Raw genomic sequence first — 19,805 nt, forward strand, 5'->3', positions numbered from 1 at the left:
CGGAAGCAGGAAGCCATCAAGGCAAACACACACACACACATACACACACACAGTGGCACAGACAAGCACACACACACACGCCCATTCGCCTGGGCAAATCAGCAGCCAGAACTCAGGTTCGTCCACAGGTGCCACAGGACGTTGCCACTTGTTTCGACCACAGCTGGCAACGAGCTTGGGTTCCGGCCATTGTAGAGCAGCTTCGTTTCGATTCTAATAACTCCAATTACAAATGGCGGCTGGTTAAACCGTTGTGCATATGTGAACGTAGCTGTCTCTGTGCGCGTATCTCTGTATGTGTGATTGTGTGTGTGTTTGTGTTTGGGGTTGGGGTTGGTTCAACTTGTTGCAGGACTTTATGACATGCCTGCCACTTTATCCATGCTATTATTTCAAGGATTAACTGTGAAAGGACAACGCACGGCTGCACAACCAGACGCCGACGCCGTCGCCGGCGGACAGGATTTGCTTTGGAAAACAAATCACACATAAAACGAGCTAACCAGGCAAATGGCATTGGCATTGGGGCAGAGCGAAGGCAGGGGAATACATGGGGACGCCCAATTAGGCGGCAATGAGAGTTGGCTGGAAAGCAGCTTTCAGCTGCATCGAGCAATTGAGCAGAGATGAAAATGTGTCAGCTTAAAATGTTTATTCCTGTATTGGTATTTACAAAACTAAGTAGTTGGCTTGATGGCGGCCGAGTGTACGGCTGTATGGATGTGTGTTATGGCCAAAGCTCACTTGACGCGAAAGCGGCGCAGAGCGGGCGGCAGATAATCCTGTCCAGACGCCACATTGGCCGACAGGTACTCAGAGCTGGGCAAGCGGGCTGCGCTCACGGGGGCGGCCGGCGCCTGCGAGGCAAAATTCAAAACTGGAGCGCGGCCTTCGTTGGAGATGCGTGAGGCACCGGGTAATTGATTGTACTGGTTCTGGATGGCCAGTTGGGCATTGGCCGCATCTTGCGGTGTGCGATATTTGACAAAGTGCACCTCGGGCTTGCTGGAGGAGCTCGACTTAAGCGCGTTGAGCTGCTTAGCCAGATTGGCAACATCAGCCTGTTTGCTGAGCACATAAATTGCGGTTTCCTGCTGGGCAGATTGCTTGGCCAGCTGCAGGGCGGCGCGCTCGAAGCCGCGATTCTCGGGCGTGCGAATGAACACAATGCGTAGATTTTTTTTTAACGAGTCGGCGATTTGCTGATTATTGATGCCGTCGTCAAACTGGTCCTCGGGCGCGGCATAGGTATAGAACTCCTTCTGGAACTCTTCGACCAGAGGAGCCGCCTGTGGAATGATGGCATTCGGAACCGGAGCAGCAGCTGGCGCCGCAATGGGCAGCGAGAGCTCAGCCTCTCCATGCTGTTGCTGCGTGGCAGGCGCAGCAGCGACTGGAACAAAAGAGAGGCCCTCATCCGCTTGGGCGACCGGTTGATAGTTGTAGCCCAACTGGTCGGCGCCACAAACGGCTGCCCACAGGCACATCAGCTATGGAGGTGGGTGGGATTAGCATTGGAGCTGGTATCGATCGGTAGCACTCTAAGACTTACAATAAATGCACGCATTGTTTGTTTTGTTTGTTGTTGTTGTTTGGGCTACCACACGGCTGAAGCTAAGAGGTGAGACTAATGCTGGGAATCGAAGAGGCAGCGGCTTTTATAGGCGCAGTCGAGTGCAGCTCCATAGCGACTGATCCCCACCCCCAGCTCCCAATGAAAGCGATTGGTAGCTGGTATCTGTGACCTTGGCAGCGCATGCGATATTAATTTGTTATTTATGCCATGCCAAAGTCATTAAAAAGCCGCACGCATTTAAATACAACTAAGTCAAGACGCCTAGTAGGCCCAGTCAGCATCTGCGGCCGTTTATCTTGGCTTCAACGCCGTCGCATTTTGATTTAAATGCACTTTACGACACATATAAATATGCATGGGCCGCTTTGTCTCATTCTGTCTCATTCCCCAATCCCAATGTTTTTTTGTTGCTTCAAGCCGGACAAAAAACCAAACCCTAAAAGACGCCCCACTCCAAAGTAGCGCAGCTTATTGTGAACAAATAAACAGCTACCGATTTTGACTGATAATATCCCAAGCGCTGCCTAAGCTAGTAATTATAATTTTCATACTTTCCCGAAAGTTTTGCTTCCATCCACCCATCTTTGCTGCAGAATGCCTCAATACATTATGCCCAGGCGGCTAATAAAGTTTCTTGACTAATTTAAGCATTTTGAAATTCATGGATACCAAAAACAATACAAAACTTACTCTTGTAAGAGGTCTCCAGTTGGTAAGACGCGACTAAAAGGTACCCTGTAACCAGAGCCCAGAAGCCGTTCCTTTTATTTTTATAAACAATACACAAACTAAATAGTGTACCCAAAAAACAGCACGCAATCCATGCACTGGCTGTGCTTCTTCTTCGCCCACAATCGGAATTGCAATCGTAAATAATTTCGGTTCTTAAAGTCGTTTTATGTTTACGGGCCTGAGCTCCGTGTATATCAAACGTGAATATAAAAGTTTGTAATTCTAACTCGTATACCATCCGTGATATCATATATAGCTAACCTGCAAATCGATTCTTATAGATTTACTGGAAACAGATAAAGTTATCGATGTTTAAAAATTAAACTTGATCTACTTTAAATTTGAAAATCCCATAAAATACCCATTTAAAATTAATTATGCAAATATAGAGATAAGAAATAGTAATTAATAAGTAATTAATTTTGTTGCAGTTGTATTTTATTTTAGATTATCAAGCATCAATTAAAATAAGAGAATTATCAAAAATATTATACTTGTTTAGGTGAAATGTATATTCTATTGTAATTTTATTGAATTCGACATATCGTATATGTAGGGTCTTATTTTAGAGTAAAAAGTGAACTAAAGTAATCAAATTCATATATTTATTTTGTTTAAAACTCTATCGTCATGCTGGGCATTATTATAAAATTCCACACTGGCTAGTTGCCTACAGCAAAAAGTGAAGTGTGAGTCTAGAAGAAACGAAACGCGCCTAATGTGGTCGCGGTAAGCAAAACAAGAGGCAAAAAGACTTGGGTAACAAGATTTGGAGCACGCAAAGTTGAGAGCGAATTTGAGAAGCTGGCGCTGTGCTTGGACCTTGGACACACCTGTGTTGATATTTTGCAGCAAGAATTTCAAGTCATGAGCCGCCCGCCAGCCAGGATTAAAGCAGCTGGCAGGTACTCGTACCTGCAACGTTTCCCAAAGAGCGGCAAAAACCTGGCAGCTTTGACGTGACTGGCAAACTTTTTGGCAGGCGCCGCTAACGAGCTACGTTCTCTTAGGTACCGCTTCTCATGTTGCTCAAAAATGCTCAAACTAAAACTTGCTCAACAGATTTGTAGTGTCGGGATACCTTTTTTACGACTGCACTTCAGTGTGCCACATGGCGGTGTGTGTTTGACCTCTGACACTAAAACAATTTGCAAAGCAACATGATGTCAGCCCGAGTGTCATCGTCAGTGCCGGCCCTGCCATAATTCAGTTGAAACATTCTTAAAGCAGCGCTTGTCGTTAAGCTTAACGGATGGATAGCGCGGTAGCTGGCGGGACAAGTAGCTGGGCAACCCCCCTCCCCCCTCAGCTCCGCGCATACCTCATTAAAAAGTTTTCCAGCGACAACGTCGACAGCAGCAGCAGTAGCAGCAGACACATTGCTTAAGAAAATGTTAGCATGGACACAGATCGCGGGGCCTGGCCTGGCCTGAGTAGCACCACCTTCATGATTATCTTAGAGATATCTTAAAGATAATCCGAAGCAGTGCGGATGGCTCAACGCAAGCTCAAAAGTGAAATGTTTCGACTTGTCAGCCAAGTCATTAATTATTCATAACACTGCGGTCAGGCCTGGGCCAGCTCTGTCGTCTCTATTACCAAACATCTGTATACCCTAGCAATACACTTTGGTGACATTGATAACATCACAGATAACATTGATATAAGACAGTGCACATAACATTTAAAAACATTATAAATTTAAAAATCAATATAAATATAAATATGCCCGAAGAGCATTAAGTGTGCTACTCCAAAAATTGATGTAACTTCTTGCTTTGATTAAAATCAAAAATTATGTTTCATGTAACGCAACAAATTAAAGGCAACTCTCGGCGCAAGCTATTCGAAGTGCTCAATTTTGACAAAAATATAATGACATTGAAACTGAATAGCAAACATTTTAATTAGGTAGAAGACAATAATTAGCATTAAAATGTTAACTTTTTACTTTTAAGATAAATTATAAAGCAAAACTAATTAAAAATCTTTAAACAGTTAAGATTTGATTAAATAACTTTTCTAAAATATTCAAATTGACAAAAACAATGTAATTTAAAATGTGTAACCGAAATTGAGTTTTCTTTAGGATATTGAAGAAATACCGTCTCCTTTGATTATCCAGCCCGAACAAAAGAAGAGAAACAACAACATTGCAAAAACTGATTGCCTTTATTTTCTATTTATTTCTAAGTATTTATATTTAACAGTCTTTGGCACTGGTCATTTTTATACTAAACTTAACGCCGCTGTCCTGGCGGCAAATATGGCCGGAAGAGCGTCTGCAGCTTGGCGGCCTCCAGTTCATCCGCCTCCTCATCAGTCTCGTACTCTGCGGCATCTTTGGGCAGGATCTTGAACACCACTGGATCTGGCTGTGCTATGTTGAGGTGCGGTGGGTTGAGGTGAATGACATTTGCGGTTTCCACGGCATGGCTATAGCTTCGGCCCGGCAGCTGATCGTAATTGGCCCGCAGGCTGATCAGAGCCCGACTTACATCGACGGGCGTGCGATATTTGACAAAGTGAACTGTTGGCCTGTGACCAGCCTGCTGCTCAATGGCCGCCTTTTGTTCAGCCAGTGCGGCCGCATCCATTTGCCGCTGGAGCACGTAGATATCCAAGGCTTTGCGCGCCGCCAGCCGCTTGGCTGTCAGCGTGAACAGATTTGTCTCCGGCGTGCGTATGAAAACAACCTGCTGGGGGGCTGTGAGTGCTGTGGCAAGCTGGCGAGCTGCTTGCAGGGGCAAGCTCTGATCATCCTCGGGCGGTGCACTGTAGCTGAAATACTCCGTGACAAGGGGACGGGGTGAGTATTCATTGTTGGTTGGCAGGTAGGCGTTGTTCAGGTCCAAGGCATGGCTGGTGCAGAGGAACAGCCAAAGGCTCTGTGGCAAGTGAGAAGTGGAAATTTCATCAGCCGGAGTGCAAACACACCGCGTTGCACGTTGGAAAAGTTTTATCTTACCATTAGGGCGCGCATGTTAGATGGAGCTTTGAATGTTCCACGGTTCGGGTTTCGCTTTGTGGCCTGCAGCGGCTGATTTTTAGCGCTTGAAGCTCAGCTCGATTATAATCTAGTCACAGCAACAAAACCATCCTTATATACGACACAAACAACAAAACTGAGATTTCAGCTGCGTTGACTTTGTTTGCAGTGTCTTTTTTTCTGCTTTTGGATTTTGATTTTTTTTATGGATTTTTAAAAGATTTTTGCAAACTTTTGTGCTCTGGTTGTTGTATTTGCCTGATCCGATTATCCATGTTAATGTCGTTCAATTTGGAAATGCAAATTTGGTGGCTTGCCGGAGACAAAGCCGGGCCAAAAACTCATGTGAGTTTGACCTGAGCTCGGCTTGAACTTGAATTAATTCGCATAAAATTTACAAATGAGCTCCCAATTTGAATTAGTTATCAAATTATTTTCATATGCGATTTTTGCCCGCTGCCATACACGGATACATTTGTTTTGATTCCAACACACACTTTACCCCTGCCGCCCCTGCCCCAGCAGCACACTATTGTATTATACTTTCACTTGAATCCGATTTTATGATCGAGTTTTATGTCTGTTGTTTGGGTTAATTTACACGTCATTTTCGTGTTTTGGTTTTGTATTCAATAAGCTGTCAAGCCTCGCTCTAGATTTTAACCGATAATCAGCTTAGCGTAATTAACGACTCCTCTTCTAAGCTCCTCTACATATTCTCGGAAAAAACAGAAATATCTGTAGAGATATTGGGATGTTTATTGTCTTAAAAGCTTGAAACATATGTATTTGACAGTCTTATGGTGCTACTATTTAAATGTCTTAATCTGATTTTTTTAGAAGTGGGCGCGTCTTCTTCGCTTCTGAGGTGGCAGATAGCTACTTGAGATAGCTGGCAGATACGTTTTAGATGACGTCCCAGTGGGAAACACCATGCGACTGTCTGAGCGGTGTCTTTCATTGACTCGAAAATCGATGCGTCGTGATCTTGCAGTGCGTGCATCCAAGTCATAGGGACCAGGAGCCAGCTGCTGCTCTGGTAAAGGCAGTGGAGGCAAATCAAGGCGACCCTGATCTGCACCACCTTCGTAGGGCTGTGGCAAACTGCCATAGTTGGCCAAGGGGGGAAGATAGGTTGGATGCGGTTCGGGCGCCACAGCTGATAGCTCTTGGGGATAGTAGCCGTGCGTTGGCAATGGTTGCTTGTCCGGATAGTAGGCCTGCGGGTTCGGCTCCGTGGCCGGCGAGTAACCCAATGATGGCTGCGGCAAGGACTGCAATGACTGAGACGTGGCTCCGCCGTACTGCGCCTGAATGTGCTGCTGCGCCTGCAAAGCCTCCTCCTCCGTCCTGTATTTGACAAAATGAACTTGTGGCTTGTGTGTATGTTGCGTCTGCAGGACGCTCAGTTTGCTTGCCAATTCATGGGGATCCGTTTGCTTGTTCAGCACATAGATGGCAGTTTTATCCTCGTTGGTTTGCTTGGCCAGTGCATGGAGGGCGGTATCGACGGCCTTGTTCTCGGGCGCCTTGATGAACACCACCTGTAAGTTTTTCTTTGCGATCGCCGATATCTTGTGCTCTATCAGCTCAGACTCATCGACGGGGTCGTAGGGTGCTTCAAATGCGTAGAAATGCTTCTGATAATCTGCATGGTCTTCATAATGGTCCGCGATTTGATGGTTGTCTAATGCCTCTTCATAGCCAATAGCTGGAGAATTTGGCTGGTAATGGTAGCCCAGCTCCGCCGAGCATAAAGCTAAGAAAGCTAAAAACTACGAATAATATTGGTTAAACAGGGCTCCAATCTCATCGTTCCAAGTCTGCCTTACCACAATTTGCCGCATGCTGTAGGCGCAACAGAAACCAACGATCATTTGTCAAGCAGTCCACAATCCGAAGAGCGTTTTATAATATTCGCTTGCAGACTGTCAGGCCAAGTATGGAGAGGCTCGCCGCAAAAGGTAAATAGTTCAATGTTACCCTGTTAACATATTACAACATTTGCTTTGCCAAAAAGTTGTGCAAATTTCAAAGTTTTAACAATATTTCATTATGATTATTATTATTTATTTAAAAGTTTGCAATTTGAACTAAACAAAAATTATTTACAATGGTCTAAAATATGCGTGGTTAATCAGTTATGGTCAGTCTGGAGGTATAGCTAGCTGCTCCCAAAGACTTCTCCTAAAGGCGAGTGCGCAGCACCGATGAGGGCAGATACGAGTTAAGGGGCTCGTGCACAGCTGGACCTGCTGGAGCGGGTCCGCGGGAGGCAAAGTTCAGCACGGATGCGACGCCGCCATCCTGGTGAGTGGAGACACCGCCCAGCTGATCGTACTGACCCTGAATGGCGCGCTGAGCATTGATAGCATCTTCATGGGTGCGGTACTTGACGAAGTGCACCTGCGGCTTCTGGTAGGTGTTGGAGCGAATGTTGTTAAGCTTGTTGCCAAGATCATTGATATCGGCCTGCTTGTTCAGCACATAAATTGCGGTTTGTTGTTCAGCTGCCTGCTTGGACAGCGCCAATGCAGCATCTTGCACACCACTGTATTCGGGTCCCTTGATGAATACAACGCGCAGGTTCTTGCGAAGATTATTTGATAGCTGATCTTGGTTGATGGGCTCGTGGAAATCGCGCTCGTCGGCTGTGTAGGTGTAGAACTCTTTGAGCAGCTCAGCAGGGGCTTGGTACGCCTGCTCAGCGGGTGCTGTTTCAATAGGTCCAGTTTCCGCAGGTGGAATATATGCAGCTTGGTCCTGGCCAAGAGCACCGGACGTGTAGGACAAGCCGGAGATGGGCTGGTCCACGGGCTGGTAGTTGTATCCCAGTCTCTCACCGTAGACTACGGCGAGCAGGCAAATGGTCTATGAAAGCAATGTTAATCGTGTTATTTGAGTATATTAATTGTTATTTTGCTGATCCTGTCAATACTCACAATAAGGACGCGCATTTTGTATATATTTTTAAGATAATACTTCCGAACTATTGAACGTATCAAGCTGAAGTCTGTTGGTTGCTTTAACACCCACGCTTTTTATGCGATATGAAATCGTTTTGGAAATGCTGCGTCTTTTTGCACCACAATCAATTTACGATATCGTTTCTTATTGGTCATCTTTAATTTGTGCACCACATTAAGCGCTATTTGCCAATTTCAATTCGCTGCTCACTTTTTATTTTTTGTTCAGCTGTTTTCGTTTTTATTTCGCAGCATTTTTTACCATTTTACTAGTCCCCAATTCGCATGTTTACCTGTATCTTTTGCCATTTACTGCACCACATTTGCCAATTTTAGATGACCTCCGTCTCTTACAAGGGCGAACTGGCCTCTGGAATTCCAGGCAAGAAATTAAAACATCGAACTACTTTTATTAGTTAATCCAGTATTTGATTTACTTACGTGACGCAAATACCCAACATCGACGCAACCATAGCTTGAATCTTAATTAAATTGAAATTGAAAATAAAAACAACATTTATTTTTATAGACAAAATAATTGGTCTTATCTTAATGTTATTGGCTTTTGAATTTAAGAAGTGTTTAAACCCAACCTGCCCCTGAATTACCTTTCTTCCCTTAGCCTCACATTATGGAAAATGTGTTTTTTTTTATAAATATATGATCCAGAACAGGCTGTCGATATTGACTTTTATCGATCTCATGGAAAAGGGGCAAGTTATCGTTCGTCCTTTTACACCTTCTTTCTACAACATACATGTGCACAAAACCATTATACCCTTATTTATTATTAGCGGGTTTTGCCACGGTACGTATCAAATAAATTCTCTAAAAGATCTTTAAAAATGAGTTTGATACCGATCGGACGGTAAACAAAAAACTTTCATACAACCGTTTTCCGCCAATTTACTATTGTTCCTAATGAATTTTTCCAAATCGCGGAAAAACATATTTATTAAGTTCTAATGTAGAGATTTCAAAATTAGTGGGAAATAGGCAGTGGGACATTTTGACCTTTGTCTATATAGTATACAGGCGGGTATACCCCGGACCGATCGGACGGCATAAAAAAATTTCATAAAAACTTTTTTCGCGATTTTTCCACACATGCGGGTGGAATTTGCCAAATTAGCACCTTGAAGTGTGCATTTTGGATTAATAATTAATAAATTAATAATTTAAAAAACTCTTTTAATATAATTTTGCTATTAATTTAGCTAACAATGACACTTAAATATTATTAACAATAATAAACATAAACATAATAACAAGTGGACATTTAAAAACCATTAAAATTTAAATGATTATCTATTGCCATTTTAAAATAAAAAAAATGCTGATATATTTTTTGGTTCGCAAAAAGAATGCATAAGTTTGTAGTCGTTTTAACTACGTCTGACTGACGAAGTTTTACAAACATTGTTAATATTTTAGTCACTTTTTAGATTATGCTCTGGGTTGCTAAAGTCCAACTTATCTAGAGTATTTATATAATATTATTATAAATTATAACAGGTTTATAATAAACGAGCATTTCCCGACATGACTTCGCCCCCGTCTGGGCTTGTTAAATGAAAAATTTAGTCATAAACAAGGCCCATTTCCGTCTCCTCGTAGGCTCAATCCAATGATTCGAGCTTCCCGAACATGCATTTGACGGCATTTCAGTTCAAAAAACAATCAAAAGAAAATAAAAATATAAATCATTTTTGAAAGTCCTATTCATTCTCATATTCTATTTAATTTTTTTTTATAAATTTTTTTTTCGATCTTTTCTTTGTGTATATTAATTATATATATATTATTAAAAATCACACTTATAAGATACATATATAAAATGTATGCTCAATTGTCAATTGAATTCTTTCCTCATGCAGGCTCGTCTTTAATGATACCTGTTAATAAAATGATGTGGTTTTTTATTTATATTTATGCAAATAGAGGATAGTGGGTGCTCTTGAATATAGCATCTATTGTCTCGGCTTGTTATTGGCCATTCATGCGATCGCTCTGTTTTTACTCATACATAATGCAGTGAACTGGCTTTGACTGGCCTAGTCGTGATAGTTCCGTCTTGCAGTTGCCATAAATTTGGGTGCCAATAGTTTGTCTAACCTTTTACTTCACGCAGATTAACATTTTAATTATTATCCAAAAATTTCGTTTTGCGCCTCTTGTACAATAGACGTACATACGAAATGACAAAATGTTAATTTTTATTGGTTTCCACTTGGCGACGATGATATTGTCACAGCGCTGGAATTTTTATGGCTCACAGTGAACATCGAATGCCGCCATTTTGTTGGACAGTGTTACATGGAAATGATATTAACTGCCTTGGATAAAAAAGAAATGACTCTATCGTTAGACAGACTTTTATATGAGGTCGGAGATAAGAAACATATGTTGGATACATTTTAAATAGGTGTATTTGAAATATTTGACAAATCAATAGATAACAGAGGCTCAACAAAACAGCGGATAAAGTATACTTAGATACGGTAACGCAGACGACGGAGGACAGATGAGGGCAGGTAAGAGTTCTCTGGTATTTGAGCATTCTGCTGACGGAACTGTGGAGCCGAGGCGAAGTTCAGAGCATTGGCCACACCTCCATTGTGAGACTGGCTAGTGCCTCCCAGCTGATCGTACTGCGACTGGATGGCGCGCTGTGCATTGGCAGCATCCTCAGGGGTGCGGTACTTGACGAAGTGCACCTCAGGCTTGTTGTTGGTGTTGCTGCGGATGGCGTTCAGTTTATTGGCCAGATCACCGATATCGGCCTGCTTGTTCAGGACATAGATGGCGGTCTGTTGCTCGGCAGCCTGCTTGGCCAGAGCCAAAGCAGCGTTCTCCAGACCACGGTTCTCGGGTCCCTTGATGAAGACAACGCGAAGACCCTTGTTGACGGAACTTGAAACACGCTCCAAAGCTTGTGGCTCATCGAAATCTTCTTCGTTGGCAGAGAACGTGTAGAATTCCTTGTTAAGCTCTGAGGATGGCGCAGCGTTGTAACTGACGGGTCCATTCAATCCAGAGCCGCCCAATCCAGAGCTACCCAGTCCAGAGCTGCCTAGTCCAGAGACGCCAAGTCCTGAGCTGCTCAGTCCGGAGCCATCAATATCAACGTTCTCCAAGGCTCCAGAAATGCCGCCAAGTCCACCACCGAGTCCACCCAGAGAGCCAACACCCAGGGAGCCTGAGCTGGATCCTCCAAGGGAGCCAACTCCGAGACTTCCAGAGCTAACACTTCCGCTGCCAGGAGCGAACGACAGTCCTGAGCTGGAGTGTCCTACCGGCTGGTAGTTGTAGCCAAGTTTATCGGCACAGGCAACAGCCACAAGGCACAAGACGATGAATGCGCGCATCTTTGGGGTTCTAGTTCTAGTCGGAGCTGCGAGCACAGAATGATGTGGTCAAGAGGTGAGGTGCCATTTTTATACCAAGATGAATGTCACTCTCAGAATAAGCGTTTGAAAACTATGCTGGAGATCAAGATAAGGCCTGTCCCATTATGTTGTCGAACATGTTTTTTTTTTATTTAAGGCGGCTTTGATAATTGCCTGAACTGAGCGTCAGCTGTGGCTGCGGCGTTGACAAACATTTGATGAACTTCGGCTTGAAAAGAAAATTTTTATGCAAATTAGCCAACACATATTGACGCTAGCAGCGCTGTCGACGGCGACAGAGACTACGCTGGCAGCAGCAGCAGCAGCAGCATCAGCAGTAGCATCAGCAGCAGCAGAAGCAGAAGCAGCTCCAAATTGTTTGGCTGTTCGGTAGCCAAATTCTTTTGTTCGCTCATTTTGTTATGCAAATCGAACCCGAACCGATTGAAAGTGAAACTCTGGCTAATGGCCACAAATATTTGTATTTTTTAGTCCAATATGCGAGCTAAATAATATTAAATTGCTCGGCGCCACGGTTTTGGGCATTGTTTGGTTTAGCTCAATGCAATTTGTCAGACAACTCAAACGAAATCAATTTGGGAAACTCGTGGGTTGATCTCACATACATACATATATGTTGATCTAAATCAACAACATTTATGTACATTTGTATGTGGCGACATTCAAAAACGTGCCCGAAACATAATATGCTGTCGTAGAACTTGTATTTATAATTTGTACATTTTCTTTAATAGGTCGGCATCCTAATTCAACCTGCTGAACCCGTTTGTCAAACAAAAAAACCCAAATCCGTTTCCTAATTCAAATTCGAGTCATTTTAATAAAACCAAATTCCTAAGCGAAAAAATGCTCTGTCTAAAAATAAACCAAATTTTTATCTAATTCAAAACAGAAATATCAAAAGTTATCGGCCGACAAATACTCTGTACACAGGCTTAAAATTCCATTCCAAGGCTTGAATTGTCTTAAAGTTTATTCCCATTTTCCTAAGTCTGTTTGTTACCGATCGTGTTGTAAAAAATTTCAGCAATCTTCCAGATATTGCCAATTACCGTGCGCATACATCACATACTGTAGAAAATTCGGCATTTTAAAAATATACATACACTTATTTATAAAATGAAAGAATACATTATTTAATCAAATTTATAATATAATAGCTATTAAACTAGTTTCTGTATCGTATCCCACGTTTTCAGACAATGTTATGAAAGTTTTTACAAATTCCCAATGTGTGTAATTTGTAAATATTTATTTCTAGATTTGCATTGAGTGTTATTTTCTATACGCATTTTTAGAAATTTTCTTTAGTAAAGGGTATTCAGTGTGTACATATTTTAAATCACAAATTTTATTTTCAAAACAATAAGTCAACAATAACAAAGATATTCGGTAACAATAACAAGAACAGTTCAAAGTCTAAGTCCGAAGATCTTAGAAACGGAAACGGCGCAGAATGTTTGCTGGCAAATAGGTGCTACCCGGAGTCACGGGTGGAACATATGAGGAAACAGGCTCCGTAGCTTCGGTTTCAGCCGCCTGTGGCGCTGGTGCAGAAGCCTCTGGAGCGGCAGCTGGCGCTGGTCCCTTGGATGCAAAGTCAAGAACGGGGGCGACACCACCATCCTGATGGGAGGCTGATCCACCCAGCTGATCGTACTGTCCTTGAATGGCCTGCTGAGCGTTGGCAGCATCCTCAGGGGTACGGTACTTGACGAAATGCACCTCGGGCTTGTTGTTGGTGTTGCTACGGATGGCATTGAGTTTGTTGGCCAGATCACCAATGTCGGCCTGGTTATTCAGGACATAGATGGCAGTATCTTGCTGGCCGGCCTGCTTGGCCAGGGCCTGAGCAGCTTGCTCCAGGCCACTGCTCTCAGGTCCCTTGATAAAGACAACGCGCAGAGCTTTGTTCACCGAGCCTGAAACTTTCTCAGATCCAGCTGGTTCTTGGAAGTCCTCTTCGTTTGCTGTGTAGGTGAAAAATTCCTTTTGCAGCTCGGGCTGTGCTGCGGCATAGTTCGGAGCTTCAGCTGATGGTTCAGCACTGGACCCGCTTGGCTGGTAGCTGGGCTCCACACTTGAAGGCTGGGCGAGGCCTGCGTTAGTGGAATCTAAAGCGGGACCAGGTCCAGATGCATACGAGGGCGACACATTGCTAGCGGCGCCGCTAGGCGCAAATGAAAGTCCAGAGCCCGAGTGAGCCACCGGCTGATAATTGTAGCCAAGTTTGTCGGCGCTGGCCAAAGCCGCGAGGCAACAGCACAGAAGAACGGAAAAGTGTCGCATGTTTAGACCGTCTGAGTTGTCTGCTGAATCTGAAGCGTTAGCAGATGGCTTCTTGGTTTTTATGCAGGTGCCTATGTGGATCATTTACCGTTATGCAAAACACTTGAATAAAATGGTCAAATTATGCAAGAGTTCCTCTCGACTGGCGGCTAGTTAATATGCAATAGAACCGCTTGATTGGACAGCCACTCTAAGAGTTTATGGTTCCTTACCTGGCCGGAGAAGAAGATCTTGATAACGTTGCCGTCACCGTCACCGACACCGACACCGGCACTATAAAATATTCTGCATCTCAAAATAATTCTCATTATTAATCACTGCCGTTTCTTCTTCTTAAAAAGCCTTGACGAAATGTTTCTGTTTATCTCTATAATCAGTATAAATCGAGCTTTAATGAGTTAGTTGTTGGCTGACTGGCGAATAGATCGTAAACTTAAATCGATGCGATACACTTGCCCATTTCATATGCATACATATGTGCAATCAGCACGGGATCCGAAGTGTTACCCAAAAGCACTCGAAAATCAAGCAAAAAATGCAAATGATGGGTCGCATTATAACAAAACATATTTTAACGATCCGCGAAATTTATATTGCTTCGTTGCGGCTCAACGGCTTTGTGCTCTGCTTTATGCTAATGTTGCGGGGGAAGCGACCTTCCGCAGTCGGCAATGATGGTGGAGTTTGAATGGCGTCGGAAATGACGACGACTTCATCTCTAAAAATAAATGACATCTTTTCGATCGATTAGCTAATTAACCGCTCAGCTTGCAGCGCGATGTCAGCACTAAATGAGATATTTTGATAATTGGAAGTTTAATAAATTACTTGACGCCATTAATTTGCCAATTGCTTTGACTGATTGCAATTAAAACAAAGTCTGCGATCCTTTTTCGCTGTTTTTAAATCATAAATGACATAATAATTCTTCACACTGAAAAAAACCTTTGCAGCTTTATAGGCATCCACTATATGGGGCTTGTCTCTCTTATTATTTCCATTATCTACAATTTATTGTAATAAAGATAAATAGAATATCTTTCCAAACATACTCCACCAAAATTGCATGCCATAATCATCTTCTGCTTGGTTCCATACCTTTTCCGCCAAATTAGGGGACTTCGATTAGCACAAGTCTTCGAGAAGGTGTACAACTCAGTTAAGAAGGCTCTACAACAAGCCTGAGGAGTCCTTCGTTAAGTACAGTAACCCTGATGCTGCCAACGCTTAGCGTACCATTCACGGACAGTATTATCAGATGGGTGGGAAATCGTTCCATCAGCGTGCTGGTGTAGCCCCTTTGCTTTCTTTGCTTCTCAAGCACCACTCCTAATTCGGGACAATAGCCGGAAAAGCTAACGTACCTGTCTGCCAACACTATCCGTTGGCTTCGTTTTTATGTTGTATATAAATTATTTCACTCATTCTGTGAATTGCAAATGCAAATTGTTAATTCTTACAATGCCAAAGTCTACCATAAAGTGAATGGAGATGCCGTGGGTCTTAAGGGCAAGCAGCAACCTGTCTTGTAAGCCAAGGTTGTAGGGCACCTTGTTTCATCCGCAAGCGGGAAAAAGGCCTTGAATATCCCAAGTTGGGTGACCTACTTCAACAGCAGTCTACCAAGGATGTGGTCTGCCTGTCTACTTATCCTAATATACTTGGAAGAAGGCTTTGCAGAAAATAGCTTCGGAGACTTGGTTGCATGTAACTCAGCAATTAATTTGAAAACAACGTCTAAGACTTAATCAATAATGTTAATTTAATCAAGCCCCTTATTGCACAGATACATTCTAAGGCAAAGTATCAAAAAATCAGTTTAAAAAAATATTAATTCATTAAACATGACGAGTACACCATGTACATGATAAAATTATATTATCGTATCTTCCAGTAACTGGTGAATCTTCCCGATACTTTATGTATCTTTTAGATAATTATAAATGCATCAGAAGTGTTCTAAAAGGAACTAGTTTTAAAATGACGATATTTAAACAAGTATTGAGTCAGGGCAATAACCGAGATGCTTACCTAGCCAAACATTCTTGCTCCATTCACAGATCATTTCGCCACAGAACATTTCTTCCGGTAAAATGGTGAGTTTAAAAATAAAACGATGTGTCGTCATGCATAACTTAAGCTGAGCGGCTAATTCAAAAGGTTTTGCCAATGTTCTACCTTTCCCAAATGTATTCATTATTTATTTATTTTTGTTGCTGTTTATTTTGGTGTGAACGCGGATGCTAAAATGGACGGTATTAAATTTGCCATTTACGATAGCTATGCCTTAATTGGATACGGTTATAGTTTTAAGAACAAGTTCGGTAATTCTTAAGTAATTTCTCTGTAGAACCTAAATTCCGATGAGGTAGAGGCGAAAACTAGCATCAAGAACCGGTACCCCGTTCCCGTGTTCCCTAACTCGGAAAGTTGAAGAGCCTGTCTAGTTGGATAGTTTTGCATAATCACTTCATAAGCGCACTATTTTGCATACGAGACTAGTTGAATTATGTGCCCGTTAAGAACCCAGCTATTGTTCTAAGCGCGATCCCGCTACTAGGGCGGTGTATAAAAGGCCAGCTGCGCAGCATCAGGATTCAGTCTTAGCCATTGGCCGATAAGTACACACATCTTCTCTCCAGTTCACAATGCGTTTCCTCGTCGTTCTCTGCCTGTTTGGCGCCGCATGCGCCCAGTACAACTATGGACAAGGACTTGAGACCGGCTCTGCCACCAACAGCATCCCGAGCGTTGCATACGACGAGCCCAGCTACAGTGGCGCCGAGAGCAGCCCCAGCTCATCCTACGCTCCATCCGGTGGACTTAACAAGGAATTCTACACATTCGAGGCCAATGAGGAGGACTTCAACGATCCTGCCGGCAGCGAAAGAGTCGCCAACAGCGTTAACAGGGGTCTGCGTGTTGTCTTCATCAAGGGTCCCGAGAACCGTGGCCTGGAGAACGCCGCTCTGGCCCTGGCCAAGCAGGCTGCCGAGCAACAGACCGCCATCTATGTCCTGAACAAGCAGACCGACATCGGCGATCTGGCCAACAAGTTCAATGCTGCGCGCCAAAACGCCAACGCCAGGCCCGAGGTGCACTTCGTCAAGTACCGCACTCCCGAGGACGCTGCCAACGCCCAGCGCGCCATTCAGTCGCAGTACGATTCTCTGGGTGGTACCAGCCAGAACATCAACGGCGGAGTTGCCCCGGCCATCAACTTTGCATCTCGTGCTCCAGTCGGACTTTCAGGTGGAGGAGGCGGCGGCAGCTATGTGGCTCCAAGCGCGCCCAGCGGTTCCTATCTGCCAGCCAACATTCTGCGTCGCCTGCGTTTGCGCTAGAATAATTGTGTTTCCAGCTTATTTCGCCAATGACGCTGGACTGCTTATTGTTTTTTTTTTATGAAATTTATAGACGACCACACAATAAAATCGACCAAATAAAGTAACACCAAAATTACAGCCATTTGTTTTTGCATTTGCTTAACATATTTCTTGCCGCTTTGCGCAAAAATATTGCATTTTTATGCTCACGATTTTGATTTTATCACTTTCCTTATAACGACATTAATGCAAAGCCGAAGTGCCGAGCCAGGCGCCGAGACAAAAGACGAACGCAGCTATTTTAATGCGGAAAAGATATTTAGCGAAGCCGCCGCATTGTGTTTAACGAGAAGCCACGCTGACAGCCTCGAAGTCAGATTTGTATAAATAATAACCGCCGTCGCGGTGTTAGACAGAAACCAAACAAGCTTCAAACTAAGAGAACCTCAGCACCATAATCCAAGATGCGCGCCTTCGTCGTAAGTTTCTGCCAGTCAAGACAAAGGATATATTTATGGACTATTTCTCCCCCAAATTAAAAAAAGGTTATGTGCCTGGTCGCAGTGGCCTGCGCCGATAAGCTCGGCTACAACTATCAGCCTGTCGGACACTCCGGCTCAGGATTGTCGTTCTCTCCTGGCAGCGGAAGTGGAGCAGGACTCGGCGGTGGTTCCCTGGGTGGTTATGAAGGCGGTTCCATTGGAGGTCTGAGCGGTGGCTCCCTGGGTGGACTTGCTGGCGGTGCTGGCGATTTGGACTCCGGTCTTGGCGGTGGCAGCATTGGCGGTGGCAGCATTGGCGGCGGCAGCATTGGCGGCGGCAGCATTGGTGGTGGCAGCATTGGCGGTGGCAGCATTGGTGGTGGCAGCATTGGTGGTGGTTCCGGTCTGGGCGGTCTCGGCGGTCTCGGCGGCCTCGGCAACGGTGGCTTATCCGGTGGCGCTCTGAACGCTCCAGTCTCTTACAACGCCCCTGCCCCAGCTGCTGAATTGGAGAAGGAGTTCTTCACCTTCACCGCCAACGAACAGGACTTCGATGAGCCCCAATCTTTGGACAAGGTTTCCAGCTCTCTGAACAAGGGTCTGCGTGTTGTCTTCATCAAGGGACCCGAAAACCGTGGTCTGGAGAACGCTGCTCTCGCTTTGGCCAAGCAGGCTGCCCAGCAGGAGACCGCCATCTATGTCCTGAACAAGCAGGCCGATATCGGTGATCTGGCCAACAAACTGAACTCCATCCGCAGCAACACCAACAACAAGCCTGAGGTGCACTTCGTCAAGTACCGCACTCCCGAGGATGCTGCCAACGCTCAGCGCGCCATTCAAGGCCAATACGATCAGTTGGGCGGCTCTTCTCAGTCGCATGATGGTGGTGTTGCCCCCGCCTTGAACTTTGCTTCCCAGGCTCCAGTGCGTCAGGTGAACGCCCAGGCCCCCGAGAATTCGTACCTGCCCACATCTATCTTCCGTCGCTTGTAAAGAGTTCCTACTGTACGACTAGAGCTACGCAAGCTCCACTGACTCCTTGTTAAATAATTCTATCAACTGTTATACATAAATGAATAAAATAACTTTTCAAATTTAGAGATTTATTAGAAGTTTTTTAAAATATTTGCTATTGTTTGTTGTGTGAAGAATATTGGCTATAATTTGTAATTCTAAGAGGAAGAAAACATTATGTTTCAACGCAAGAGGAAGCATAGATTCGCATGGAAGATCGTTTATCCCTATCTCCCACTCTTATTTTTTGATCCTTTGAGCCAATTAATATTAATAATCAATATTAAGCTAATCAGGCGATGGCAACGGGTACAAATACAAATACAAAATTCGAAGGTCCCAAACAGCTCCAGAGTTCCACAACACAAAGAACCAACGCGGCTATGTGCTACCACGAAAAAAAAACCAACAGGTCATGCAATACTGTTTGAAATCATGTGTATATAAATGAGATCAAGAAGCAAACAGAAAAGAAGTTAGAATGCTTAAATCGATATTACCTATCTGGGCAAAACCTTGAACCTAGCGTCGATTTACCTTTACCAGCATTTCAGCTTTCTTAGTTTGCGCTCCAGATTCTTCCCTAACCCGAACAGTCGTGGTCGCTTGTTTATTGTCCGATTATTATGAAATGTTATGGGCATAAATATGTCGTGTTTAAATCAAATCACAACACACTAGCTATTAATTGACATTTTAAAAAGATGAAATATTCCTAATTTTTTTATACTATTGAGAAACTTTTATACCAAATTTGGGGTATCTAGCTCTTATAGTTATTGATTAATGTTTTTTTTTTGGGATTAATATTCTTATTTTTTTGGGATCAAAATTATTTTATTTACAGCTGAATAATGCCTAAAAACTGATTTTTAAAACGATTTTATCGATTCTTTTAACTGGGTCAAAATATCGTCAAATATTTAAATAGATTTCGAATTTTTCTAGCTTTTGAAGTTTCCGAGATCGATGCGTTCACACAGACAAACAGACTGACGACCATGGCTAGATTGACTCAGTT

General features: G+C 43.6%; 8 protein-coding genes across 8 annotated transcripts; 2 read left to right on the plus strand and 6 right to left on the minus strand.

The window, feature by feature from the left end:
- Nucleotides 1-740: 740 nt before the first annotated feature.
- On the minus strand, nucleotides 741-1,567 carry TwdlD (TweedleD). Its single transcript, XM_064694379.1, has 2 exons — nucleotides 1,553-1,567; nucleotides 741-1,490 (listed from the first exon to the last, which is right to left on the minus strand). Exons 1-2 carry the CDS (start codon nucleotides 1,565-1,567, stop codon nucleotides 741-743), a joined length of 765 nt encoding a protein of 254 aa, XP_064550449.1.
- Nucleotides 1,568-4,548: 2,981 nt separating this feature from the next.
- On the minus strand, nucleotides 4,549-5,291 carry TwdlS (TweedleS). The gene is made up of 2 exons (XM_064694735.1): nucleotides 5,277-5,291; nucleotides 4,549-5,196 (listed from the first exon to the last, which is right to left on the minus strand). The coding sequence occupies exons 1-2, from the start codon at nucleotides 5,289-5,291 to the stop codon at nucleotides 4,549-4,551; spliced, it is 663 nt and encodes a 220-aa protein (XP_064550805.1).
- An 842-nt stretch (nucleotides 5,292-6,133) lies between these two features.
- On the minus strand, nucleotides 6,134-7,174 carry TwdlR (TweedleR). Its single transcript, XM_064694736.1, has 2 exons — nucleotides 7,130-7,174; nucleotides 6,134-7,072 (listed from the first exon to the last, which is right to left on the minus strand). The coding sequence occupies exons 1-2, from the start codon at nucleotides 7,172-7,174 to the stop codon at nucleotides 6,134-6,136; spliced, it is 984 nt and encodes a 327-aa protein (XP_064550806.1).
- Nucleotides 7,175-7,484: 310 nt separating this feature from the next.
- LOC135436956 (uncharacterized) lies at nucleotides 7,485-8,254 on the minus strand. The gene is made up of 2 exons (XM_064694737.1): nucleotides 8,240-8,254; nucleotides 7,485-8,168 (listed from the first exon to the last, which is right to left on the minus strand). Exons 1-2 carry the CDS (start codon nucleotides 8,252-8,254, stop codon nucleotides 7,485-7,487), a joined length of 699 nt encoding a protein of 232 aa, XP_064550807.1.
- Nucleotides 8,255-10,753: 2,499 nt separating this feature from the next.
- On the minus strand, nucleotides 10,754-11,761 carry TwdlN (TweedleN). Its single transcript, XM_064693896.1, has one exon. It carries the CDS (start codon nucleotides 11,629-11,631, stop codon nucleotides 10,756-10,758), a length of 876 nt encoding a protein of 291 aa, XP_064549966.1. The 5' UTR covers nucleotides 11,632-11,761; the 3' UTR covers nucleotides 10,754-10,755.
- A 1,310-nt stretch (nucleotides 11,762-13,071) lies between these two features.
- Nucleotides 13,072-14,024, minus strand: LOC135436324 (uncharacterized). The gene has a single exon (XM_064693897.1). It carries the CDS (start codon nucleotides 13,960-13,962, stop codon nucleotides 13,108-13,110), a length of 855 nt encoding a protein of 284 aa, XP_064549967.1. The 5' UTR covers nucleotides 13,963-14,024; the 3' UTR covers nucleotides 13,072-13,107.
- A 2,586-nt stretch (nucleotides 14,025-16,610) lies between these two features.
- LOC135436306 (uncharacterized) lies at nucleotides 16,611-17,306 on the plus strand. Its single transcript, XM_064693878.1, has one exon. The coding sequence runs from the start codon at nucleotides 16,611-16,613 to the stop codon at nucleotides 17,304-17,306; it is 696 nt and encodes a 231-aa protein (XP_064549948.1).
- A 215-nt stretch (nucleotides 17,307-17,521) lies between these two features.
- On the plus strand, nucleotides 17,522-18,824 carry LOC135436304 (keratin, type II cytoskeletal 1-like). The gene has a single exon (XM_064693877.1). The coding sequence runs from the start codon at nucleotides 17,837-17,839 to the stop codon at nucleotides 18,761-18,763; it is 927 nt and encodes a 308-aa protein (XP_064549947.1). The 5' UTR covers nucleotides 17,522-17,836; the 3' UTR covers nucleotides 18,764-18,824.
- Nucleotides 18,825-19,805: the final 981 nt, after the last annotated feature.

The sequence above is a fragment of the Drosophila montana genome, unplaced genomic scaffold (genome assembly GCF_035044405.1).
Source record: "Drosophila montana isolate Dmon_TW-CO22-7 unplaced genomic scaffold, ASM3504440v1 contig_3733_1, whole genome shotgun sequence".
NCBI classification, from domain to species: Eukaryota; Metazoa; Arthropoda; class Insecta; order Diptera; family Drosophilidae; genus Drosophila; species Drosophila montana.